This window comes from Myxine glutinosa, chromosome 10 (assembly GCF_964187855.1).
Source record: "Myxine glutinosa chromosome 10, kmMyxGlut1.1, whole genome shotgun sequence".
Lineage (NCBI taxonomy): Eukaryota > Metazoa > Chordata > Myxini > Myxiniformes > Myxinidae > Myxine > Myxine glutinosa.
This window is the reverse complement of record NC_136270.1, coordinates 23,140,334-23,154,967: the sequence shown is the minus strand read 5'-3', so window position 1 is coordinate 23,154,967 and position 14,634 is coordinate 23,140,334. Positions and strand designations below refer to the sequence as shown.

At 46.6% G+C, this 14,634-nt stretch overlaps 1 protein-coding gene across 1 annotated transcript in view; it reads right to left on the bottom strand.

Annotated features, from left to right (window-relative positions):
• The window catches only part of LOC137433701 (synaptogyrin-3), a 21,169-nt gene extending 8,118 nt beyond the window's left edge, over positions 1 to 13,051 (bottom strand). Inside the window, exons 1-2 of the mRNA XM_068125968.2 lie at positions 12,916 to 13,051; positions 1,135 to 1,452 (exon numbers count right to left, since the gene is read on the bottom strand). Of these exons, the coding sequence (XP_067982069.2) occupies positions 1,135 to 1,452; positions 12,916 to 13,020 (423 nt within the window). The 5' untranslated portion in view covers positions 13,021 to 13,051. The remainder of the gene's footprint in view (positions 1 to 1,134; positions 1,453 to 12,915) is intronic.
• Between the last annotated feature and the right edge of the window lie 1,583 nt (positions 13,052 to 14,634).

Below are 14,634 nucleotides of genomic sequence, written 5' to 3'. Positions count from 1 at the left end.
CTCTTTCACGAGCCTCGATCTCGTATACAAAAAAAAAAAAAAAAAAAAAAAAAAAAAAAAAAAAAAAAAAATGCTCTAGTTCTCATCTCTTCTGCTCTCTTTGCTGTGAATTGCCTTGAAGAGTACAGCACGAAAAGCTTCGGTGTTATTGTCATTATGTCATGTTTGTTCTCTTGTATATTGAAGCCTTACCTTGTGTTAGCTTTCTTGGGTTGCGTTATGCATCCTTCTCTGACTAAAAGGGCCGAGTGGTGATTTCATGATGTAATCCAAGTCGTAGCTGCGTTGATGAATTATTTGAAAGCTGCTTTGTTGTACCTTCAATTAGAAACGTGAGAAATGATTGGGCTTTTAGTATATATATATATATCTTCCCAATGCCTTCCAGAAATGCCTTCCCAAAACGTTAACGCCTCACACGTTTGGAGGACGAGTTCTGTAATTCATGCAACTGTTGAATGTGTTCTGATTTATCCTGCTAGTGGATACATTTTATTTTTATGGTAGCACACATAATGTGGCACGCACGTTGGTTTGCTTGGCCAATTAATTCACTGATGCTTAGTCTCTGGCATGGTTCCCTATCTACCTCACTTAACTCACCAGCACAGTAACCGACTCTGGGCACGAATATCTGGCCCGAGTTAATAGTTGGAGATAGCGTCCGTGGTCTCCTGGAGACACGTTGTTCTCTTGAAGTTATCCAGAGGCAACGTCCTTAACGAAAAAAAAATCCCTTTTTAAGGCCATTTTCTCTGCTAGAGTGGGGCTTGGCCTTTTGGGGCCCATGACAATCATCATGGTTGACGCGCAACGTCGCCTCTTATGACACGCAGGGATAAGTGTACCTATTCTAAACTGGGGCACACACCAGCACATTCATCCCAGCAAGCTGGTACTCAATTAGCCGACCTCAGAAGGATGACAGGCTGAGTCAACCCCCATGGCGTTAATTCAACGATCGACCGGGATTTGAACTCAGGATTCTGGGATCCCAAGCCGGCACCCTAACCGCTAAGCCAACACCAGGCTAGGCAACGCCCTGAACAATATGTTAAAAATCAAGGTTTTCACTAAATTAATATAATAATTGATAATTGCCAATTACTGTATCACTACGGGCCTCTGCCTCACAGAGGAAATAACAGGAATGCGGGACAAGTACGCAAGTTCAGCACTGTCATTCGGGTGACTTGTGAAACTTTGCAACACACCTGAAAATGCCATGTCCAATATGATAGCATTCCGCCTGTCCTTCACGCTGCTGATCTGCGCGAAGTAAATGTCAAGCAAGGAGAAGCCGAGGCTAGCGAAAAAGGCGATGACCCCAATGGCGACGCCAAAACGACAAGCGTCTTCATTCTGGTTGAAGATACACGTGAGTTCAGGAGAGCCCGTGTAGCTGATGTAGCCCTCGTTCGAGATGCAGCCAAACACAATCACTGCGAAAACCTGTACATGACAAGTGAGGTTGGGACGAAATGGCGTAACTCATTTAATCAGAGTTCTACATGTAAAACGAATTCTTGTCCACCATCTTAGGTATCTTAATCATTATTTAAAGGTCATTTTGTCTCAAGGCGCACGTTGGCGACTCATTGGCTCTGCTGCTACCAGTTCATCAAAGCTAAGTTCCCCAGACTAGTTACGTTCACTGATCTCTATACTACCTGGCTTGGGTGCCTAACGTTAATTGGTCAGGCTGTCCTGATTCCACCGGAAGTGCTACATCCGCCATATTCTTTCTCACACAACACAGAAAAAGGTTAGGATATGGGGAATTCTTCCACAGAAATTCTGCTATCTCTAATAATGCACAGATTCATCCCATCTCGTCTTCAATTATTTTACCCATCCTCTGCCATTGGTATTCTGAATCCTGTGGTGAGGCAGTTGTCTCAAAATAACTTGCAGAATTTACGTGTCTTTTGCACTTGAGAAGGTGGAAACGTTTCTGGCAACCCTTGACTCTGACTCTGCAACTGGACCAGATGGCATCAGATCACGTGACCTAACAAGAATGACCGCACTGGAGTCACAACCTACAACAAATCCAGTAACGGGCTGATTGGGAAACGCGCATTTAATGGAGTTAAAAGATGAACAGCACGATTGGGAAACACACATTTAATTCGCTATTAAAATATTAATTTGATACCTCTTATCCATGTCACCTTCCACCATGGTTATATCATAACGAGCTGATTCGTCACACGGTCACGGATTGTTTAATCCCAATATTGGCAAAAATTATGTAACACTATTCTTAATGGAGGCCTGTAACGTGCGTGCTGACTAGGGTTACCATATTTTAATTTTAAAAAAACAAAAAAGAGGACACAGAGGACAAAAAAGCGACGAGGGGGGTATATCTGTATCAATATCTACCAAGTCATGTATGTTTATATATACTGCATACTACATGTCATCCACATTGAGTATTGTTATGTCGGTGGTGTAGGGGGATATATAGATCCAGGTAGATCTGCATAGGTATCATGCTTCGATTGTCGTGATAGGGAATCTTGATGCAATAAGTTCTGTAGTCCGAATGTCGGATTAAGCTTGCGTCTTCATCCCCGCCACGAGGGGGCGGGGCTTGTTGACTAGCATAGGGATTATGCTAATTCCCTTGTGTGTCTTCCCCTCTGTGATCATTCCGGTGTCCCATATGGCAATGCACTAATAGACAGTAGATAGATCCATTAGTGCACACAACTAATTAAATCCCCCTCCGCCACAAGACGATAAAAACCACCGGAAGAGCACACAGGAAGTGGCGCGCACAACGCCGGCAGGATGAGCAAATATCGCACAGGTAGGCCGGGAGCCACACCCAGGAGGAATCGTGACTGGCCGGGGGAGGGGCGAACAAGAAGCTTCCCCGTGATTGGTGGATGGAAGGGAGCAAGGAAGTGAGACACTGAGTGGCCACCACCGATGAGGTAAGATCAAAGGCGCGAAAGCGCTCGGCGAATGGGAAGGACAGACGCGATCGGAACATTCGAAAGGTCGAGAAGCGAGGCGGGGATTGGAGAAAAAGAGGGCTTACGTCATGAAGCGATTGACAAAACGCCGGGCGAGTTGACATTTTCCTTTCTCGTTTTGGCTTCCTTCCTGCCTGGACCTCCCTTCTGTCCTTGCCTTTCTCTCGGTTAGACCCACCTCTCTCATTCTTGGACCTCCTGCCTGCCCTGGGTTTCCTTTGCGATCCGCAAATTGCCTGTGTCACGATGGACGTTGGGGAAACGTTGGAGCGCAGTCGATTCTCCTCCCTGGTGTTCACGTGCGAGCGAGGCTGGTGTTCGCGCCAACTCCCGAGCGGTTCGCGCCAGCCGGAGCTGTGGTCGGACGATGAGCTCGGAAGCAGACGACTCCTGACGGACACTGCCAGACAGAAATAAGACGCACCACGCAGAACCACAACGTTTTCTTTCATTTATCCTTTCCATTTGTATTGTATTTGAAGTGAGGTGTGGGGACGTCCTGATTTAGGGGTTTAGTTTTTACCACGCGTCCATTGTTCTCAGGTTCCGTAAAATAAACGTTTATTTTTGTACCATAAATTCCGTTTCGTGTGATTTAATTGATTTGCAGGGAGGACGCCTGAGCGCGGGGCCCGTGAAGGTGAGTCGGCGTTCTCCCCCAACCCCCAACCCCCTGCTCATGTGTCATCCGCCATCAATTGGAAACGCCTCAAAGTAACCTCGATTAGCTATCTGTGGACGCTTTGTTTTAATAGAGCCATCCACATGACAGTATCTATAAATAAGAATAAGTATTATGGCCTTAAAAATCAATTTCATAATTATTCAAATTTCAAATGTACCTCTTTACATGGAGTGAGTCCTTTACTTTCTCCAGTCCTTCAATTTTTCTGATGAAGATGATGAGCTCTCTCTCTCCTCGAACTGCTCTCTTGTGCTCGTCTGAATTCACATGACATTGTAAATGAATATCACCTTTACTTTATTTGCCACAGAGACGTGCCTACCAGCTCTACATAATCAAGCACTCGACTTCCCATTCTTTTCGACCATTTTTTTATTCTACAGCGAATTTACACTTTCGTTTTGGCATTGTGAAGAAAATCAAAAGAAATATCAAAGAAATGTATATGGTAGTATGTATGGACTCTCAGAAAAGACAGACGACGACTGGACTTGACGACGTCCGACGCGGACTGAGTGCACCACTGGACTGAGTGCACCACTGAGTGCATTCTCACTGCGAGGTTGGACAGGAAGAAGAGGACGTGTAAGTGTTGATGTTCGAACCCCCTCCCCCCCCCCCCCCTCCCTGTTGTTACATCCCTCATCCTTCTGACAGACAGGCAGCAGCCTCTCCGCTCTCTTCAGACCTTGACAAAATCACAAACTGGGCAAACACTTGGAATATGTCTTTCAACCCTAAGAAATCCCATGCACTCACTCTCTCATTGACTGGGCATCCCCCATCGTGCAAAGTCCTTCCTTGGCACACCTGAGCTCCTATCCCGATCCACCGAGGTGGCTTTCATCTGCAGCTGGATGGAATGCTGCTCTCCACTCTGGGCTGGCTCCCCTGCCTCACATCTTGCTCAGCTTGATGCCGTGGAAACCAAGGCTTTCAAGATCATTGGAATCTCTTGTGATGAAGGTCTATGGGTCTAGCACTTCGCCATCGTTGACAGATTGGTAGTCTCTCTGTCTTTTACAGCCTCATTTCTGGTCTTGCACCCTTTCCGTGCTCGGTCGCTCCAACCTCCCACCACCCCAAAAATCTGGAGGATGCCAGCGGTCCACCAGCAACCCCCTCCTAGTGAAACTGCCGAAATCCAGAACTACTGCTCACATTCACTCATTTACTCCTCTCTTCTCCTGCCTGTGGAAGTGCCTTCCACACTTTCTTAAATCTCATTTTTCCCTCTGGGTCATCAAGGCAGCTGTTCAAAACCATCTCAGGTCATCTCCCTTCCAAAGCCACGATCTTTTCTACACCCATTAAACCACACCAACCCCTCCTAATTTTTTGGCTATGTATCCATTTTGTCCACCCTTTGCGTTCTCCCCTACCACACACACATCGTCACCTACATCCATTACCAGGTGACCAAGAACCCGATGGTCACTCTGGCTGAGCTCCAGACATCCTGTGTGGAGATGGGAGAAGCTTCCAGAAGGACAACCGATCCGATCCATCGGACAACCGATGCAACACTCCACCGATCTGGGCTTTATGGCAGAAGAGTGACCAGACGGAAGCCCCTCCTCAGTGAAAGACACATGAACGCCCGCTTGGAGTTTGCAAAAAAGCACCTAAAGGACTCTCAGACTGTGAGAAACAAGATTCTGTGGTCTGATGAAACCAAGATTGAACTGTTTGGCCTCAATTCTAAGCGTCATGTCTGGAGGAAACCAGGCACCACTCATCACCTGCCCAATACCATCCCAACAGTGAAGCATGGTGGTGGCAGCATCATGCTGTGGGGGTGTATTTCAGCAGCAGGGACTGGGGGACTGGTCAGGGTTGAGCATCAATGAATGGAGCAAAGTACAGAGATATCCTTAATGAAAACCTGAAACAGAGCGCTCAGGACCTCAGACTCGGCCGAAGGTTCACCTTCCAACAGGACAATGACCCTGAGCACACAGCCAAGACGATGCAGGAGTGGGTTAGGGACAACTCTGCGAAGGTGCTTGAGTGGCCCAGCCAGAGCCCTGACTTGAACCCAATCGAACATCTCTGGAGAAACCTGAAAATGGCTGTCCACCAATGGTCCCCATCCAACCTAACAGAGCTTGAGAGGATCTGCAGAGAAGAATGGCAGAAAATCCCCAAATCCAGGTGTGCAAAGCTTGTCGCGTCATACCCAATAAGACTCGAGGCTGTAATCGCTGCCAAAGGTGCTTCAACTAAGTACTGAGTTAAGGGTCTGAATACTTATGTCAATGTGATATTTCAGTTTTTTCTTTTTAATAAATTTGCAAAACTTTCTAAAATCCTGTTTTCTCTTTGTCATTATGGGGTATTGAATGTAGATTGATGAGGGAAAAAATGAATTTAAACGATTTCAGCATAAGGCTCACATAACAAAATGTGAAAAAGTGAAGGGGTCTGAATACTTTCTGAATGCACTGTATATATACATATGCACACACCCTACATAGCTTAAAGAGTATGCGGACACCCTTTCTAATGAGTGGGTTCGGCCGTTTCAGCCACACCCATTGCTGACAGGTATACATCAAGTATATAATCAAGCACACAGCCATGCCATCTCCATAGACAAACATTGGCAGTGCTGATGAGCTCAGTGACTTTCAACGTGGCACCGTCATGGGATGCCACCTTTCCAACAAGTCAGTTCCTCAAATTTCTGCCCTGCTAGAGCTGCCCCGGTCAACTGCAAGTGCTGTTATTGTGAAGTGGAAACGTCTCGGAGCAACAACAGCTCAGCCGCGAAGTGGTAGGCCATACAAGCTCACAGAACGGGACCGCCGAGTTCTGAAGTGCGTAAAAATTGTCTGTCCTCGGTTGCAACACTCACTACCGAGTTCCAAACTGCCTCTGGAAGCAAGGTCAGCACAACAACTGTTCATCGGGATCTTCATTAAACGGGTTTCCATGGCCGAGCAGCCGCACACAAGCCGAAGATCACCATGCGCAATGCCAGGCGTCGGCTGGAGTGGTGTAAAGCTCGCCGCCATTGGACTCAAGGAGCAGTGGAAACGCGTTCTCTGGAGTGATGAATCGTGCTTCACCGTCTGGCAGTCCGATGGCCAAATCTGGGTTTGGTGGATGCCAGGAAAACGCTATCTGCCCGAATGCATAGTGCCAACTGTAAAGTTTGGTGGAGGAGGAATAATGGTCTGGGGCTGTTTTTCATGGTTCGGGCTTGGCCCCTTAGTTCCAGCGAAGGGTAATCTTAACGCTACAGCATACAATGACATTGTAGACGATTGTGTGCTTCCAACTTTGTGGGAACAGTTTGGGGAAGGCCCTCTCCTGTTTCAGCCTGACAATGGCCCCATGCACAAAGAGAAGTCCATACAGAAATGGTTTGTTGAGATCGATGTGGAGGAACTCGACTGGCCTGCACAGAGCCCTGACCTCAACCCCATCAAACACCTTTGGGATGAATTGGAACGCCGACTGCGAGCCAGGCCTAATCGCCCAACATCAGTGCCCGACCTCACTAATCCTCTTTTGATTGAATGGAAGCAAATCCCCGCAGCAATGTTCCAACATCTCGTGGAAAGTCTTCCCAGAAGAGTGGAGGCTGTAAGAGCAGCAAAAGGGGGAACCATCTCCATATTAATGCCCATTAATTTGGAATGAGATGTTCAACGAGTACATACGGGTGTGATGTTCAGGTGTCCACATACTTTTGGCCATGTAGTGTATATATCTGTGCAGTGTCTATGTTGTGTTGTGTTGTCACTGAACTACTCCATCAAATTTTTATGAAATTTTAACAAACTGCCGGTGTGCACCGGTATGCAGGGTGTTTTTTTTGTTTTGTTTTTAATTTTTTGAAGATTTTTTTTTTTTCAACTTAAATCTTCAACATCAATTGTTTACAAAAAAATGTATTGTCACATATATTACAAATCAATTTGTGCAAAATAAATGTTTGTATTATGATTGGTGTGAATCATGACAACCCAGCAACTCAGGTACAGTCATTATCCTCAACTAAAACAAGCCCGTTCCTCTGAAGCGACGCGTGGTGAGGCGAGCCAAGCTAGTATATACATACTCGTATATATATCGAAGGTACCATCAGTATTTTCACTTTGAGGTATAGCAAGAAGACAACGATGTGCTTTACCATTCATAATGGCTGCACAACTTGCTGTCATTTATAACAAGATCTCTGAAGAGTTCATGGATCTGCAGTTAAGAGAGTGATAGGCAGAGAAATGCCACCTTTAATGTAAGCCGTGGTAAATTCAAGTGGTATTATGACAAGTCATAGCGGATTAAGGTCTATGATCATCATGGAATCTTTATATGTAAAAATCCTAAAAATGCAAGAAGAGTGCTCGTCCCGGAATACCCTCTAAAGGAGGTATGTCTAGTAGAGTTTCAGCGTGCATCTGCTGTATATCAATGTAAGTATGTATGGGCCAATGCTGGGGTTGTTAAAATTGGAGTTACCTTTGCGGGTGGAGCTGAGAGGAGGGTGGGGAGATGGAGTGGGAAGAGAGAAAAGGTGGAGCTGAGAGGAGGGAGGGGGGAAGGTGGGAGAAGGGACCCGGCATTGCCGGGTACCTTTGCTTTCGCTCTCCACTTCTTCCTCACTCCCTAGATCCCACCCTTCCTCGTCCTCCTCCTTGCTTCCCTACCCTTTCTCACTCCTCTCCTCCTTCCCCCTCCTCACTCTCCCCCCACTCCCACTCCTTTCTCTCCCCCCATCCCTTCTCACTCCACTCCTTCCTCTTTCCCCTCTCTCCTCCTCCTCCTTACTTTCCCCTCTCTACCCCTTCCCTTACTCCCTCCTCTCTCTCCACCCATCTGCTCCTCACTCTCTCTCCTCTTTCTCCCTCAAACCCCCTCACAGTATTTCCTTCAGCGAAGCGATGCATGGTACTTGCTTTTCATAGATGAAAACAGGGCTGGTCCCCAATCTCCACCAAATTTTGCATTGGTGTTGGCAGTACACACGGTCAGGTCATGGGCACAAAACCCCCCCCCCCCCCTCGTTTTTACTTCTGGGAGACAACTTGTGATTTTCACACGATCTCCACCAAATTTTGCATATGTATCGGCTATCAGTAGTACCGAGGGTAACCTCACCCCCGCCGTCCCTCCCCCTTCGAGAGGGATATGATTTGCCAATGCTCCCTAAGGAAGCATGTGTTTTTACTAATTAAAACTTATTTGCAAAATAACTCCTTCAATGCAAGGAATGGCTCCTCAAAGCCCAGATTCCAATTGAATTGAAGATGTGTGGGACTATTTGGACAAACAAAGATTAAAATAATCCCACCGACTGATATGATCTTTGGAAGGTCTTAGAAGAATCATAGAACAACATTCCACAAGGGTTTATAAGAAAAATATTTACAAGAATTTCAAAAGTACAGAAAGAAAAGGGTGGACATACTCACTATCAGTTTATATAAATGTATATCACGTATACATTTTATCATGAATTTTTTTTTCTTTCATAAAGGTGTACTTGCATTGAACACAAAGCTCCTTCTGTATCAGAGTAGAAAAATTAAAAAATGTGTATACAATGTGTGCGTGCGCTCGTGTGTGAGCACGTGCATGCATTTGTTCGTTCGTGGGTGTGCGTGTACAAGTGTGTGTGTGGATGTGTGTGTGTGTGTGTGTGTGTGCGTGTAGATGTGTGTGTGTGGATGTGTGTGTGTGTGTGTGTGTGTGTGTGTGTGTGTGTGTACGTGTTTGTGTGTGTGTGTGTGTGTGTGTGTGTGCATGTGCGTCTATGTACGTACGTGCATGTTTGTGCGTTCGTTCGTGTGTGTGTGTACGTGTGTGTGTGTGTGTGTGTGTGTGTGTGTGTGTGTGTGTGTGTGTGTGTGTGTTTGTGTGTGTGTGTACGTATGTGTGTATGTGCGTGTGCATGTGCGTCTATGTACGTACGTGCATGTTTGTGCGTTCGTGTGTGTGTGTGTGTGTGTGTGTGTGTGCGTGTGTGTGTGTGCATGTGCGTGTATGTACGTACGTGCATGTTTGTGCGTTCGTTCGTGTGTGCGTGGGTGTGTGTGTGACCAGATTCGGTGGTGTAATGGAAAGAGTGTCTGTTCCGAGTCTGGTGGTTGGGTGGTTCAAAGCCCGGCCAAGTCACACCAAAGACTTAAACATAATGGGACGTGCTGCTTTCTTGCTTGACGCTCAGCATTTAAAAAGTACAAAACACGGAATGCTGGGAAGGCAATGGCAAACCACCTATAGTCAGGGCCCTTAGGGATATTTTGGAGCCGTTTGGTTCAAATTCTTCCAAAAGCACCAAATTTGGCCCAGATGTTGCCCATGCCATACTCTTTCGATTTTTGACGGGCGCCAAGACGGGCGCCCCCCCCCCCCACCCGGGGGGCCCATATTGGCGAAATACTAAATGGCCGCCACCCGGATTAGAGGAAAATCAGTTAAATAACCAAAAGTTGGAATCATGTATGATACCACTTTTCAGGGGTTTTCGAGGTCGAGGAATCCAATTATGATGTTATTTTGATGATTCGAGGTCAAGGTCAACCCTCAAGGTCATCTTAAAGGTCATTTTTGAGTCAAACATGTCGGTTTTTGAGTTTTTTGTCAAGATTTACGCGAGGTTCACCATTTTATGTTTCTGGGTTGGGTAATCGAACTCTGACCTTATCTTTGACAATTAGAGGAAATATTCACATGTCTATTTCCTAATTTTCAGGCATATGCAGTTCATCAGTCTAATTACAAAGGTACGGATTTTGATGTTTTATTAACTGTATGCCATATCCTTGTGTTTAATTTTTGTGCGATCATGATCCGGGTTCATGTATACATGATTGTATACATGTCATAAATATGACGTCATAGGTCATGTGACCTGGCGGTCATATTGGATTTTATGAAAACCTTAAAAATGGATCCCTGCCTTCATTTTTCGATCGATTCATTTTGAACTTTAACCACTTATAGTACGCCATGTGATTGGATGCATATCCTAATTATAAGGTCATAGGTCAGGTGACATGGCGGGATGGACCGGTATGGTCCCCGGATCATACCGCCCTTGGCGCCCGTCAAAAACCGAAAGAGTATGGCATGGGCAACATCTGCGCCAAATTTGATGCTTTTGGAAGAATTTGAACCAAAATATCCCGAAGGGCCCTGACTACTAGGACCTGCCAAGAAACTGCTTCGGCATCAACAACGCTCTGCAAAGAATTAATATGGTACATTGAAATAAAATATACATATGCACATATATATGGGTATAGATCAGTGATAAATATGCCCATAATTGGCGAATGTCCCCTAATGGCCACGAGACTATTTGTTATGATTGGATCTATAGGGCTCGAATGAAGACGTCACCGACAGAAAATGATATTAGAGAGGAAATGTGTTTATCATTCGCAATGCACCAAATGGCAGAAACTAATTTCGTTGTTTATCGCTTCATCAACACGACTGACGGAGAGGCGCGTTCCAACCCGTCCCGAGCTTGAATGCACCGCGTGGTGCCACGCGCCGTACTTTACCGCAGCTCGAGCGGTGCCGCGCGCAGTACATTACCGCAGCACGAGCGGTACCGCACGCCGTACATTACCGCAGCACGAGCGGTGCTGCCCGCTGTACATTACCACAGCACGAGCGGTACCGCACGCCGTACATTACCACAGCACGAGCGGTGTCGCGCGCAGTACATTACCGCAGCATGAGCGGTGTCGCGCGCAGTACATTACCGCAGCACGAGCGGTGCCACGCGCAGTACATTACCGCAGCACGAGCGGTGTCGCGCACAGTACATTACCGCAGCACGAGCGGTGCCACGCGCAGTACATTACCGCAGCACGAGCGGTGTCGCGCACAGTACATCATCGCAGCACGAGCGGTGTCGTGCGCCGTCATTGCCGCAGCACGAGCGGTGCCGCGCGCCGTCATTGCCGCAGCACGAGCGGTCACGCGCCGTCATTGCTGCAGCACGAGCGGTGTCGCACGCCGTACATTACTGCAGCACAAGCGGTGCCGAGCGCCTTATATTCCCGCAGCATGAGCGGTGCCATGCGCCTTACATTACCACAGCACGAGCGGTACCGCACGCCGTACATTACCACAGCATGAGTGGTACCGCACGGCGTACTTTACCGCAGCATGAGCGGTGCCGCGCGCAGTACATTACCGCAGCAGGAGCGGTACCGCACGCCGTACATTACCGCAGCACGAGCGGTGCCATGCGCAGTACATTACCGCAGCATGAGCGGTGCCATGCGCAGTACATTACCACAGCACTAGCGGTGCCGCACGCCATACATTACCGCAGCATGAGCGGTGCCGCGCGCCGTACATTACCACAGCATGAGCAGGCCTTACATTACCACAGCACTAGCGGTGCCGCACGCCATACATTACCACAGCACGAGCGGTGCCGTGTGCCGTACATTACCACAGCATGAGCAGGCCTTACATTACCGCAGCATGAGTGGTGCCGCGCGCCGTACATTATCGCAGCACGAGCGGTGCCGCGCGCCATACATTACCGCAGCACGAGCGGTGCCGTGCGCCGTACATTATCGCAGCACGAGCGGTGCCACGTGCTGTACATTACCACAGCATGAGCAGTGCCGCGCGCCATACATTATCGCAGCACGAGCGGTGCCGCGCGCCATACATTACCGCAGCATGAGCGGTGCCGCGCGCCATACATTATTGCAGCACGAGCGGTGCCGCGCGCCGTACATTATAGCAGCACGAGCGGTGCCACACGCAGTACATTGCCGCAGCACGAGCGGTGCCCCACGTGTGCGGAGGCTGACCTTGGTTCTGAAATGACCTGCATTCGCGGCTCCGACGGTTATCGGCAAAAACATTCAAAAACCAGCCCCCCCTCTCCCCCTAAAGCGTCCTCTCCACCAATTCCGCCCTCCTCTTCCTCCCTTTCGCCGCCTCCCGCCCCTCTCCGCACTCGCCGTCCCCTACCGCAACGAGAAGCGAGTGAAACGGCGGGAACGATTCCCCTGCAAATTGCCAACCGATCACCAACGTTTGCGGAAAAACTAATTGACAATTTACATAATAATTTTATTATTATTAATCATAATTAATACTATCACATAAGGGACGTGCCCTGCCAGCGTGCGCGTTCACTGTATACATAGGTCCTAAGAGGGAACGGGCACGGAGGGAAGGGGCACAGTACCTACACCGTGCGACCAAGATTTGACAACGGGTTCGATTCCGGTCCGAGCGGAGCTCACTCACCCAGTTTACCGCACGGAGGATCGACTGCGGCTGCTTGGCCACGGCCACGGGGTCGAGCGCACCGCCCGCCTTGCCAGCCCCGTACGCGCTGCTGATGCTCTCCATCTTGAGCGTTGCCGTGACGTCGACCTGGAGGGGTGGCTTGCCGAGTGGTGCTAGGGAGGGTGGGTGTGAAATGAGGTGGGGAGGGAGGGAGGGAGGGAAGGGGTTGTGCGGAATCTTCGATGGGCTCAGCAGGCTCAGTGGAGACAAGAGAGACACGCGGTGCCGGCACCTCTCGGGAGTCGGGATGTTACAATTTACAAACACCATCCTTAGGGCTTCCTCAGATATCCTTCAAACCTCCTGTTCAATTTAATTTTCAACAACCTTCCTCTATATCCTGAAGTTTTCAATCCCCGCAACGGATCCAAATGGATTCCAAGTTTCTGCCATCCAGATCTGCGCACATAGTGATGATGCCCATTGGAGCACCACTCGGTACAACAACGATCTATGCAATGAAGGAGTGATGCTCTGCCCTCAACAGGAGATCCCCCTACTTGTACTTTGGAAAAAATATCGCAATTCTGGGTGAAAAGAGATTCCAAGAAGTGATGACTCAATTGAAGACCTCACAATGTTGTGAATAATGGGTTTTTTTTTCTTTTTCTGTGAATGGAGATTCATTCATTACTTATCGTGACTCGGGAACAGTGTTGGTGTGGATATACAAGTTGTATATATTTATTTATTTATTTATAGATATATAAACATATCAATATATATATATATACATGGAAATACTGAAATGCTCTGAACTTAAACCAACGATGTTGACCTCATCACGACAGTTCGTTCATGGCATACCTGTAAACCCAAAAGGTCATCTAGCAGTTCACAAATGCAAAGTCAAAAGCTGTCACCAAGTAAATGAAAGGTGAAGCTCCCAACCAGGTTTCGCCTTTGTTGGGGCTCGTCAGGGCAACATATCGCTGTTTCATCCACTTTGCGATTTTTGAAGAAGCCTTTTTGGCTTGTATACTGGCAGATGGCACTTGTTGGGTCCAAATACAATCTGGCCTCACCAGTCACAGTCAGTGAGTCATGTTAGCCAGTATGTGTGTATATGTGTGTGTGTGTGTGTGTGTGTATGTATGTATGTATGTATATATATTTGTATATATATATATATATATATATATATATATATATATATATATATATATATATATATATATACTGTATATATATATCTATATATATCTATATATATCTATATATATCTATATATCTATATATATCTATATATATCTATATCTATATATATCTATATCTATCTATATCTATCTATCTATCTATATCTATCTATATCTATCTCTATCTATCTCTATATATATATATATATATCTATATATCTATCTATATCTATCTCTATCTATCTCTATATATATCTATATATATCTATATATCTATATATATCTATATATATCTATATCTATATATATCTATATCTATCTATATCTATCTATCTATATCTATCTATATCTATCTCTATCTATCTCTATATATATATATATATATATATACAGCCATGGCCAAAAATATTGGCACCCTTGCACTTTTTTCTAATAATGCACCATTTCTTCCAGAAAATTGTTGAAATTAAAATATCTTTTAGTATCCACATATGTATATTTCTGTGCAAAATTACTAAATCTTAGCTTGTTCCACACAAAA